Here is a 13576-nt window from a genome sequence, read left to right on the forward strand (position 1 = left end):
GCACACAAGCCAGATTGACTACATGCTCTCCAGAAACAGGGACAACAGATATATATATATATATATAATATTAGGGACAAAATCCAAAATTACAGGTAAAAACTCAATTAAAATCAATTTATAAAAAATAAAAATTTAATTGAGCTTTACAGATTAAAATATATATAAATATATAGTTTTAGGGAAAAGAACCAAGTTTCATGAACTCATCGATGAAAATCCACTATCACATATAGAAAAATTAATAATTAAAAGCACAATAAATGAGTATAATATAATACAAAGTAAATATAAGATAAAGATAATATCTTTATCTCATGATATTTACTTTGTATTATATTATAGTCATTTATTGTGCTTTTAATTATTAATTTTTCTATATGTGATAGTGGATTTTCATCGATGAGTTCATGAAACTTGGTTCTTTTCCCTAAAACTATATATATATATATATTTGCTAAGCTGTAGTATTTTATTCAGAGTAGGCCCCTTTAAATGTATTGTGTTCAAAAACACAGTATACTAGACAAAACAAAATCATCCTAGTAGTGAAAGAAAATGAAAGGTCATTTCTGCTCTCAGGGTTACACACTCATTCACCACTGAATTGACCTGCCTGAGCTAGCTAGAGGTATATAAACAAAGTTTAAAAGCTATTTGCTGATGTGCATATATATTTCATAAGGAAAACAAAATTTGAATTTTTGTTTGAAGCAACTTAAATAATGTAAACATTATTAATATCACATACTTACATACTTAATGTTGTGAAGCTGTGGTGTTTCATCCAGGATAGACATCAAAAACACAATATAACCTCAAGGTAGGCAAAACAAACACTTCTGGGACAGTTTTGTTCTGTCTAGCTTAATAAATTTAGGTCTGTTGTGGTACACACACACACACACACACACACACACACACACACACACACACACACACACACACACACACACACACACACACACACACAAATATACATACTACAACAGACCTTAATTGTGGGAGCAAAAACCAAACTCTGAGGAAAATGGTGCTAGTGTTTGTTGATGACAAGTATTTATTGAAGTCACTTGACTTCAATAAATATTATTGCTGTAAGGAGCATAATGTTTGCAACCTTGCTCTTCATCTGAGTGTGAGGAAGTGAGAGAAAGTGGTAGTGGTGACAAGTCAACATTTTTACTTGCCCTGAAATCCTAGGAACAACACTTTTCTTTCCTTTCCTCATTCAGACAAAGAGCAATGCTCAGACTACACTGTGTAACAAAATTTTAATTTTTCTTTTTTGTCTTTGCTCAGTAAGTGTTATTTCCTATTATTCCCTTCAAACTTTGCTTTTGCAACCTGGACATCAATGTTTTGAAACTGACCTAATTTTCATTACATTTCAGACAAATTTAGCATTGAGTTGTTGAAGTAGAAATATCATTATAGCAAATATCCTTCTCAGTACCACAGATTTCATTGTCAGTTGCTTGACCTTAACCACTTGAGTATGTCCCTTAGTGGCTGACAATATGTACATCTCTGATGATGAGCAGGAGTAGTAGGGAACATCATAGCCATGTGTTGAAAGGGATTCTTTGGGGCTTGAAGGAAATATTAGCCATTTTTCTAGGGGTAAGCAAATAGGAAATATCAGTTGTTACGCAAGGACAAAAATCATGTTACACAGTGTTATTAGACTATATACTCCATTCCTCATGACATTTGACCATATCATACTCTTCTAAATTGTTGTTAGTTGCTGGAATAAATAGAAATACAAGGGTAGATTGTTGTAGGCAGTTCTTTATTGCAATCAATTCTGAATTCACTTTGTTTTCATGATTACTTTTTGAAGTAGAAAATAAGGAGCTTAGTCCCTGAGTTTGTGTTGCACTCCCTAGGAACAAATACCTGCTAGCTAAACAGTGCCACTTAGAGGCACCTGTACCACTTTAGTTAGCAATACAATTATTACAGGGAATATCACTTAATTAAATTCTAATTATCTTCATGTATTCCTTTCTAAAGTTGTCAGTCATAAAAATTCAAAGTTTTATTCTTCATTTTAAATTAAATTTAATGCTATTAATTTAAATAAATTAAATTACAAAATTTAATTAGATTAATTTTTTAAAACACGTTATGCTTAGTTTTTAAAACACATTATGCTTAGTAATAACTAAGTATAACATGCTTAGTTATTAATTTAAATAAATTAAATTACAAAATTTAATTTATTTGAAACACGTTATGCTTAGTTAGATTTTTCTGAGTGATAAATGAGCACCTTGTGTGAATCTACATGAATACCTCAACATATTCACCTAGATCTGCTTGAATATGAGATTTTAAACAATTATAACATTAAAATTTCATATAAAAATGCCAGTGGAATTTAAAAATAAAAATAGAGAAATTTTCACAAGCTGTTAATTGTGTAATTACCATATAATAATTGGTAGTGAAAAAAAAAAAAAGATGAAAACTTGTTTTAGCTAGGTAAAATGACACACTTTGGTTAAACTTGTAACTTTTGTATATATGCTGGATCCAAATGATATGTTTAATAAAGACAATATTATTATAACAGCTTCCCAGATTTGCTTTCAGTTGGTTTTGTAGGACTTTTAGAAAGTTACATACAAGAAAAACAAGTAGATGTAGATTACTTAAACAGATGTGGATGAAGACAATTTAATTTCCATTTTTGCATAGGTATTCATAGAAAATTGTTAATAATTTGTTTTTAAAAAGGTTATTCATGAAAGTTAAACTGAGTGAATTTTAGTACAATTAGTTCAAGAGAAAAAATAACAAAGGTACTTAGAAGCATCTCATCCTGGTCACACACACATTGCTTCTAGTGACATTATATTCAGCAACATAGTATTTGAACTGAAACATTATCATTGTGAAAACTTTATTACAAGCAAGAAATATTATATAAATTCACTGTATTCATGAATTCCATAAGACACAATTTACCAAACAAAGGTTTAAGTGTTTGTTATTTTTCTTGTGGAAGAAATGCACTTGCTACTTTGTTTATTAGATAAGGTTGTTTGGCATGCAGAAATTTTCAAAAAATGATTTTTCTTTTTTTGTTTGAGAAAGATTTAAAAATATATTGAATAATTTAGTTAGAAAACTGAATCTTTGAAAAAGTCATTAAAGATCATTATTTTTTTAAGTAAAAAAAAAAAAGAAAATTAAAAATACTTGAACAGATCAAAATCTTTCTCTCTATCTCAAATTAATAAGTTAGTACAGTTATAAACATTTCACTCTTCTTTTAAATTGTAATCAAGTTACTTAATAGCTGGGGTAACAGATTGCCAAGGACATTGCACAATTTCTTTAATAAGTTGCAAAGGAGTAATAAGCTTTTAAGAAAATCCATTTCAACTTGAAAGACAAAGGCCCACAGTGAAAAAACAAAAACAAACAAAACAAAACAAAAAAAACATTAAATGTGTGTACTGCATAGTACTTAGATTTAAAGTGAATAAAAAATAGTAATAAAAATATATTTCAAAATTAAATTAGGTTCCTAAACGACCACATTCTTTAATTTATGTTGAAGTGAGTTCAATAGCTGAAAAGGGCTATTTCTATTATTAGTATTATCATACTGTTGAGCAGTGGATTGCTAGACTGACTTATGTCATGTTTCTAGCAAATAAACTCTTAATTTCTTCTAAACCTTCCACACTGTAATTGGCACTCATAGGGTAAAATGGAATTTTTTTCACCAGATATTGACATTGTAAGTGAAGGATATTAAATGTTTCAACAAACATAAATGATACTTCTATTTAAAAAAAGATTATAAAAACGTGCAAAGCAAAAACAAAAACTGACATTCTCATAGCTTTCGCTTTCATTTTTCTCATTCAATTTCAAACTAAAACCCAGTTTTTGTAATATGTCCATATAATATCTCCTTATCTGTTGTCCATGTGGTAGATAAAAAATATTATTAGTAGTAATAAGGTGGCGAGCTGGTAAAATTGTTAGCATGCTGAGCAGAATGCTTGGAGGCATACTGAGCAGAATGCTTAGAGGCATACTGAGCAGAATGCTTAGTGACATTTTGAGTTCAAATTCTGCTGAGGTTGGCAGTAAGTACCAGTTGGACACTGGGGATCAATGTAATCAACTTAGTCCCTCAATGAAATTGCTGACCTTATATTAAAATTTAAAACCATTATTATTACTATTATTATTATAGACGTTGCACAGTATACAATATTGTGAGGTTGTTGATTGAAGATATTGTGTCTACCAGGGGTTTGTACTGTTTGTCAAGTCACAACAAGGACCTCATGCAATATGCATGCAGTTCTAAGTAATGCCGACTTTTGCAATACATCTAGATTGTAGAGTATTTCTAAGGTTTTCAGATGTTTTTTCAGATTGGGTGGTATTGAACCCAATGCTCTGCTGACAATAGGGATAACCTTTATGTTTGACTCTCGTAGCTGCCACATCTTAGCGATCTCAATTCTCAGGTTTCCATATTTATCAACTTTTTCTCTTTCTTTCATGATGCTATGTTGATCTCCTGGCACTTTATTATTATTATTATTATTTATTATTATTATTATTATCATCATCATCATCATCATCATCATCATCATCATCATCATCATCATCATCATCATCATCATCATTATTATTATTATTATTATTATTATTATTATTATTATTATTATTATTAGTAGTAGTAGTAGTAGTAGTAGTAGTAGTAGTTGTAGTAGTAAGGTGGCAAACTGGTAGAATTGTTATCACACTGGATAAAATGCTTAGCACTCTGAGTTCAAATGCTGCTGAAGTCAAATGCTTTCAGGGTCAACAAATTAAGTACCTGATGACCACTGGGGATGATGATATAAATTTTCTGACCTTGTGCCAAAATTTGAAAAAATATTAGTATTATTATTGATAAGGCAGTGAGCTGACAGACTCATTAGTGCACCAGCAAAAAGTTTAGTGGCATTTTGTTCATCTGAGCTCAAATTCTGCTGAAGTCAACTTTGTCTTTCATCCTTTCGGAGTCAATAAAATAAGTACCTGTTTCACATTGGGAGTGATGTAATTGACTTACTCCCACCCTTAAAATTGCTGGCCTTGTGCTAAAATTTGAAGCCATTATTATTATTATTATTATTATTATTATTATTATTATTATTATTATTAATAATAATAATAATAATAATAATAATAATAAGTAGTCATGAAATAGAATTCTATCAATCTTGTGTACTTCTGAATGAAAGAAAATTGGAAGCGATGAACTGAATTTGTTTCCTTGATAACATGAAACAATTTGTTAGCCTTTGAATGCTCATTGATTTGTTACTGAGGTACATTTATTGATGAGGAGAAAGAGGAGTTTTACAGGAAAAATGTATTGAAGACCAAAATAGATTAATAATGCAAATGGAGGAAATTAGCTTTAACAGAGAGTTAGAACCGACTTATGAACTTGGCTTGGTGTGAGTTTAATTTCCTTCACTACAGTTTAATTAGCTAAAAATTAGTAACTCATACTAACTTAATATTCACATTTTGTGAATAAAGTGAAATATGTCAGTTTGTTGTGATAAAGAAGAAAAATCTGTCAAACTTCTTTCCTCCCACATAAAGAAGAGTATCATTCTATTTTGCAAACATTTTCAATTTGCGAGTCACTGACCATTTCCTAATATTCCACTATTTTGTAGATAATAAACTACATTGGTAACATTCTTAGTCCATCTTTTAAAGTAAGCTTATTTCTTACACAATGAATAAAAAAATAAACATTAGAAAAGGTGTTGTTTCTTTTATGACACTTCTATCTCGACGGGCATTTACTACAATATATATATATATATGCATGTTCAGCAAGCTCCTTTATAGAAATTTAAGTTTTTACCTCTCTCAATTTTAAGTTTTTGGCCTATTTTCATTTTTGACTATTGATTCTATGTATTACTTTAGCTCTAAACCATTTTTTATGAGAGAAAGTATACCTAGTTGTTATATTGGTTCTGGTCTTATCAATCACAGAAGGGCAATAGGCAAAGTTGATCATAGTGGAATATGAAATTAAAATGTAGTAAAACAAAACTAAGCATTGCAAAGTATTTCATTTCTCACTACTGTTTATGTTGGTTTACTATCTATTCTTTTTAAAAATATCATGGCTAAGATTGTTAGTCTAAATTTGTTTGTTATAAATCTTTTTCAGTAGATACAGTAGATGCTTTTGAAGCCCAGTATCATTGACCTTCAACAGACTGAAGATCAAGAAAGAGTAATTAAAACATTATTGTATGGTAGCACTCTTTCAATTTCAATCCTAGGCATCATACAACTTAAATTCTGTTGAAGTGTAGGTGTTTCAACACATTTTTATTGACTTTTAGCTGTTTAACAACCCTCAACAATATTATACTCAGTTCTGTGTATATCGTGCAACACCCTATTGTATGTCAAGTTCATTAAAAATATGTTTCTGATAGTTTAAAGTTCACTGTTTTGCCTTTCAATTTCCTTGCAGAATTTTGTTTAAAATATTAAAATATAGTTAAAATATTTTGTTATTGTTATTATAATCAAATATCAATATTATTATGAATAAATAGTAAAAATATATTTCATTGACACCTTCCCATTTTCACTTCACTATAGGCTTTATAACTATGGCAGAAGATGATATTTCCCAACAGTGTCTAATATAGTGTGAAGGAAAAATGACATATTTCTTTGTCAAAGGTATTTGTAATATCAGTAAATTAGAATGATCATATCTGAAGACTCAGTATCTGCTCTCAAGGGGTTCATTTTTATTTTTATGGTGGTAGCCAGATTTTTATTATTGATTTAAATAAACCTTCATATTTAGAAACTGGGAGGGAAATGTAAATAAACTGAAGCAGCAAGTAGTAATTGAAACCCTGCTTACTTCAACCTGGTGCCAAAGACTTGCTCTTAATTCATTGCCCTCTTATGTATTTCATATTTACAAATAGGTTGAAAAGTGGAATACATTATTTTGTTGTGTGGAAGAGAAGTCAAATGTTTCCCTCTCTGATGAATGGCCTTGTACGAAATGTTAGACTCCTCTTTTTCTAACAGGCAAAATAATTTTTGTATATGTCAGCACAGACCATCTCTAATTTCTTTAGATTCTACTGTATTACTTTAATATATATTTAGTTTCTTACTTTAGCTCTAAACCATTTTTTTATGAGAGAAAGTATACCTAGTTGTTATATTGGTTCTGGTTTTATCAATCACAGAAGTAACAGGCAAAGTTGATCATAGTGAAATATGAAATTAAAATGTTGTAGGATGAAACTAAGCACTGCAAAGTATTTCATCACTCACTACTGTTTTTGTTGGTTTACTATCTGTTCCTTTTTTTTAATATTAAGACTAAGAATTTTAGTCTAAATTTGTTTGTTATAAATCTTTTTCAGTAGATACAGCAGATGCTTTTGAAACCCAGTATAATTGACCGTCAACAGACTGAAGATCAAAAAAGAGTAATTAAAACATTATTGTATGGTAGCACCCTTTCAATTTCAATCCTGGGTATCTTGCAAATAATTTAGAGATTGCCTTTTCTAGACTATCTTTTATTATGTTTAAACCTAATTTAAGTTTTTTCTTAAGTTCCTTCAGAAGTAAATAGAATGAAGAATTTAGGACCTCTCCCAAACATATTCTATATACATACATTTATACAAGGGTTTTTACAAGTAACTTGTCTGGATTAGATAGTCAAGAATGCTATCTTGCATGTTTTTATAGAATAAATTTTAAAATAAAATAAAACTGAAAAACAACTATGTAGAACTTATGTTTTCTAATTCATCAGCATTTTAATTAATAAGGTGGTGAACTGGCAGAGTTGTTAGCATTTCATCCAGCTTTAAGTTCTGTATTCAAATGCTGCTGAGGCTGATTTGCCTTTCGTCCTTTTGGAATTGATAAAATAATTACCAGTTGATCACTGGTGTTAATGTAATTGACTTTCTCCTTCCCTCAAAATTACTGCCCTTCTACCAAAAATTAGAAAAAAAAATCATTATTATTTATAAAATGTATAAAACTTATTTTCATTAAAAAATGAATAAAATTTAGTTTTGAATATTGAATTAATTTTAAATGTATATGATATATCTATATACTGTCAACAGAATCCCTATCACTACTGAATCATTTTTTATGTGCTTTGGTAGTAATAAGTAATAGAATAAATACAGATGGAAATAGAGTTGTTCTTTAAATGTTATCTGGCATGACCACTGAGTTTTATCAAATGATTTTCTATCTGTACTCTATCTATCTTGCACACACACATGCACGCACGCACGCATGCACGCGCGCACACACACACACACACACACACACACACACACACACACACTTATTTTAATATTAATAACTTTTGATAAGTATACTCTCAAATTTACTGATAAACTAATTCAAGCTAATTAATCCAGCAGTTGAACATTATATTAACATATATTCTTAAATACTAATATTAATTTTGCTAAGACATAATAAAAGAAACTCTTCATTGTTATTTCAGAATTGACTGTAAAACTTTCATTCATTTTAGCAATTAAGTATTTAACATTAGATTAAAATTAAAGATTAAGATATAATTTTATCATTTTATTTTGGTTCTGTATTACAATAAATAAATCACTTTGTTTTTGTGGAATTATGTTGAAAAGTTATTTATATAAGTTGGAATTTGAAAGATATTGAACAAGTCAAGGAAATCTGTGAAGGAAGGAATTAGCATTAGATGCTGAACAAGATATTGGAATTGAAAACCTTCATTTGGTGGGAGGGAGTGCAACATTAGACATGAGATATAATTAGAAAAAAACAGTTGAAAAAAAATTCAAGATGGAAACAGTTTTGAATTCAATAAATGAGGAAAGAGTTTTATACTCATATGTACAAATCTAATAAAAAATAGAAAAACCTTCATTAAATTTCCAAGTAGAATGATACCCTTAGTTTACTTATAAAACAGGAAAATAATCAACATTAGGAGGTGTAGAAGGAAATATCTTTTCACAACATTCATTAGGTTATAAAATGTTATACTTTAAAAAATGTTAATATATCATTATGAAAAAAAATAAAATAAAAAAAGAAAGAAAAACCGAAAATTCCAAAAACATCACAGTTTTCTGTTTTCAACAATTTAGACTTATTTTGTTATTTCTTTTTGAAGATAAGTTTGCAGTAAGCTAGTCCTGACCATTTACTGTAATGGATTCTTAGTCTATTGCAGTTTCTTGTAAATCTCTCTTAGTATTCATTGATAAACCTTTGACGCCATTGAATACAGGTTGTTCCCAACAAGCAGGTCTGCTTAATGATGGTGAATGTGTTGAGGCTGGCAAGTGACTCAACTGACTACTTTTTCGTTGGGGAGGGCTGGGTTTATTTTTTTTATTGAAACCATTACCATTCTGTTGTGTGTGTAGAGATACTCTGACAACACTATGCTGTGAGTCACTGGAAGCTGAGCTTCCTGAGCTACAAGCACTTTCTCTTGATGGAGAATTGTCTCTAGCATTATTTTTGGGATGTTTGTTGTCGTGTTGAAGAGATGTATTTATAGAAAAAGAAGAGCTCATTGAAGGATTACAATGCTGGGTAAGAGTGTAGTGTACTACTTGAGGGGTGCTACTAGTAGGAGCTGGTTTCACTTCATATGAATTTTTGCTGCTTTTACGAGGGGGTGGTGGTGGTGGTGGGCTTTTCTTTGAACAAATTGCAGTTTTCGTTTCACAGTATTTCAAATCACTTTTATTATTGGAGGGTGGGGTTGGTAAAGATTTGGAGCTATTACTGAAATATGGTAAACTAATAACTGAATTTGAAGATGAGCCAGAACAAACTGCAACATTGGTGCCATCAAAATTATATGATGAAGGTCTTACTTTCCACAAGTGGGAAGGTTTCTTTGAAATTGGTGGAGGATCTTTAGGCCATAACTCAGCAACTGCTGTTGCTGTTGGTGTGATTGGTTTGGGGCTATTTTTGGCAGTGGACTGAATGCAATTAGCAATGGTGAATGTTGGTTTTGGAGACGTGAAATGGACTGTGTAATCCATTTTTGTTGTAGGACTAGAAGAATTATTTTTATTCAGAGTTATTGAGTTTTCAGAAGTTAGCATTGAACTAAAGAAATCAGCACGAGCTGAATGTATTTTGTTGATTAAATCTGCTGAAGATTCCTTTGAATTTTCTGTTGATTTTCCTGAAAACAATTCTTTGTTTGGGGAAGTAGACTCGGATATTATTGCCATCTTGCTAGTTTTCTCTGGAGCTGACACTGGTTTCATATAAGACACCTCTGTAGTTGGATTAATAGATACACAGTCGGTGAAATCAGATTTAACAGAATTGATTTGGAGTTGGTTGGAGGATGTCTGTGACGAAGAACGAAAATTGTTCCCAATTTTGGAAGGAGTCGTTTGGTTTTCTTGTGTTTCACTGCCTACATTTTGTTTTGGTGTAGTGCTTGGTAAATATGTACATTCCCCAGATCTAGGAGTAATCTTGAAAAGAAATTAATAAGTAATATTTCAATATGTTTATATTTAATGAATTTCAAGTTTACAAATTGATCTATGCTACACATGCTCTTGAGAAAAGCATTGAATATCATGCAATCTATAATTTATTCAACCTTAGTAAAGGATCACTATTATGAAAATAAAGAAAATAGAAATCAAATCTGTCATATATGTATCATAAATAAATATCTTGAAAAATCTAGACATAAGAAAATAAAAGATGGAATCTGAGCTCAAGTAATAAATTCTTCAATCTCAGTTTTGCAACATTATGTTATGTCACTCTTGCTTCATGGTCAAGTCATGTTATTGTTTAGTCATAGGTCAGCTCTGAATAAACATATATGATTAAAGAATTCCAGTCCTATCTTATTTTCAGAAGATATATCCAATGTGTCCTTCATTATCCAAGTGCCCTTCATTTGTTTTTTAAGATGGTAAGGTGTGATTTGAGGGGAATTTGGATGTTATTAATATCACTAGTCAGGTCATGTTGTTGTTGAGTATTTCCTGTCAGTTGTACTTTGGAAGAATGATAGCATGGGACTAGCTATCAAGCACTCAGCAAATTGAATATATATAAATCACAATTGATATTGCTCTCCTCTTCATATTGATTAATAAAAAAGATCTTATTTATCAAAAGCTGTGAAAAAATTCCTAAACAATTCTGTGTTTTATGATAACATATAAACATGCCTAAAACATTTAGTTTTTCTGTAAAATAATGATATTGGGGTTATCCAAATAATTTTGGCAAGTTGAAAAGTAACAACCCTGCTACCCATTTTGAAATGATTTAGCATTATCACAAGTCAAATATTAGTGAACTTATAACATATCAAAGCTATCTCTCACATATTTAACTTTTTATGTTATTTACTAGCCAACTGAAATGAGATTAACTTACGCAAATGTATTTTTGTAATAGTGCAGAAAAAATACTTATTATAAAGTGGATAATTGTAGAGTATGTTTGGACAACTATAGACGGTGTTTGGAGCAGGACAACCTAACAGAGAGTGATAAATGGTATAATAGAGTGAACCTGAGTATCTTATAAAACAGAAGTCATGCTTGGATGAAGTTATATGTACATATAGTGTAGATAATTAGGAATATACAGAAATAGTGCACATGTTCTTATATCAATGGTATACATTGAGTATTGAAGCAGTGTGCTAAACATTACTAGAAGGTAAACTGCATTGCTATTTTATGCCATGTCTAAATGGCAGATATGATATTTATGGACACTCTAGAATGTGTATAAGTGGGATATACTAAATATATATCATATAATGTAACTCACCTGATCATCATTGCAAGTCAAACTGTACACACTATTGCCACTACTACCGCTAGAAGTATCAGCACTGTTATGAGATGTACTGTGGGATAGTTTCTGTTCATTCTCATGTTGTTGTTGGCCAGAACTAACTTTTGGATAATTTAAAATTATTTGTATAGTTCCTGGCTTATCATTGTTGACCACCTTCATTGGGTTTTGAGGCAATAGCGATGGACTCAAAGCTGTTATTGGGGCCTTCTGACTCAGAGGTGTTGGACTCAAGCATCTGTTGTGTTGTTGGACTGAGGCTAACCTGGAATCATAAAAAAAAAAAAAATGCACAAATTTTTGCAAAATATTAAGAATCTTAACTTGTGAAACCATTTAACGAAATTAATTTGCATTTTTTGTATTTTTAACATCAATTTAACTGTTATTAAAAATTAGCAATTAAGAGAAAAATATTTGATTTATTATTGTAGAATTAGGGCAATGTTGCTTCATCACAACAATTTAAGCTTGAATTCATTTCCAAATTCAAACAATTATTGTGAGTAATGCTGAGAATAAACGAGACAAGTCTGGAATCTATTATCAATAAAAGATGTTTTGCAGTTAGTGAAAATATTTAAGTATCTCTAGACTAATATAAAGTAAAATGTATTTTTTTCAGAAGGTACCACAGTAAAGGATCTTAAAAGCCACTACCAAACATAAATTTCTGTCTTCTTAATTAAATGAGGAACACTTCACCTGGAGAGGGTACTATTCTATTCCAAATACTTAATGGACTTAAATGTTTACTAGAGACACAAACCATCTGCCCTGTGATATGAACTCAAGGACATTAGAAAATAGTCATTTAGCCAAGTCACTCCAATAATCAAAACCCTGATTAAAATTCTGTAAATGGCTACAAAATCTATAATAAAAAGTTTTATAACTTTTTATAATAGGATTTGTACCCATTAGTTCAATGTCAGTTAATTAGATTAATTAAATATGTTACTCCAAACAGATCTTAAAACTTCTTCATATTTGAGTCATTAAAATATTTTATTAATTAGAGTACATTAATATAACAAAAATATATCATGTCAATACATCTTAAAAATCATTACTGAATCATTTCAGTAAGTTGCTGAAATATCAAAACTACTAAAATGAAGCATTTGTGGGGTTTGAGTCAACTGACCTCAAAACGTAGCTTCATATTCCTATTGGAGCAATTTACAAAAGGTATACACATCCCAATTTCCAATTTTATAACAGGTCATTAAGCAAATATTTTGATGAATGATGATACAGACTGAAGTACTGCAATACTAGGAGATTACTTCTACTGATCTTTAATTTAGTAAATAAATATAAATAAATCAGTTATTATAACAAAATTCTGACCTTACTCAAAAGCAAATCTCCTTACAGAATAAAAAAATCTGTCAAAGTTAAAAGAAAGCATTCCTCATTGTTGCTCAATTTACCTACAGTTTTCCAGACTTATTTAGAATATTAAAAGCATTTTATTACAACACAATTAGCTAGGATAAAACTTAAAAATAAAGGAACATTTTAAATTAACAGTCTGTGTAAGCATGCAGAATATGCTTGCTTCTTAAAATGATATATCATTGAATATCATACATGTATTTTTCTGCATAAATTTTATATATACATACATACGTATATATAT

The 13576-nt window shown here is 30.0% G+C and overlaps 1 protein-coding gene across 10 annotated transcripts in view; it reads right to left on the minus strand.

The window, feature by feature from the left end:
• Positions 1–1776: 1776 nt before the first annotated feature.
• LOC106875847 (coiled-coil domain-containing protein AGAP005037) overlaps positions 1777–13576 on the minus strand; it is an 877187-nt gene continuing 865387 nt past the window's right edge. For 9 of the 10 annotated variants that reach the window (XM_052970540.1, XM_052970539.1, XM_052970538.1 and 6 more), the window contains 2 exons: positions 11905–12196; positions 1777–10574 (listed from right to left, as the gene is read on the minus strand). In XM_052970540.1, coding sequence (XP_052826500.1) covers positions 9285–10574; positions 11905–12196 — 1582 coding nt within the window. In that variant the 3' untranslated portion in view covers positions 1777–9284. Of the gene's footprint in view, positions 10575–11904; positions 12197–13576 lie in introns of those variants that run through there. The other variant, XM_052970546.1, reaches the window with a different exon arrangement.

This window comes from Octopus bimaculoides, chromosome 9 (assembly GCF_001194135.2).
Source record: "Octopus bimaculoides isolate UCB-OBI-ISO-001 chromosome 9, ASM119413v2, whole genome shotgun sequence".
Lineage (NCBI taxonomy): Eukaryota > Metazoa > Mollusca > Cephalopoda > Octopoda > Octopodidae > Octopus > Octopus bimaculoides.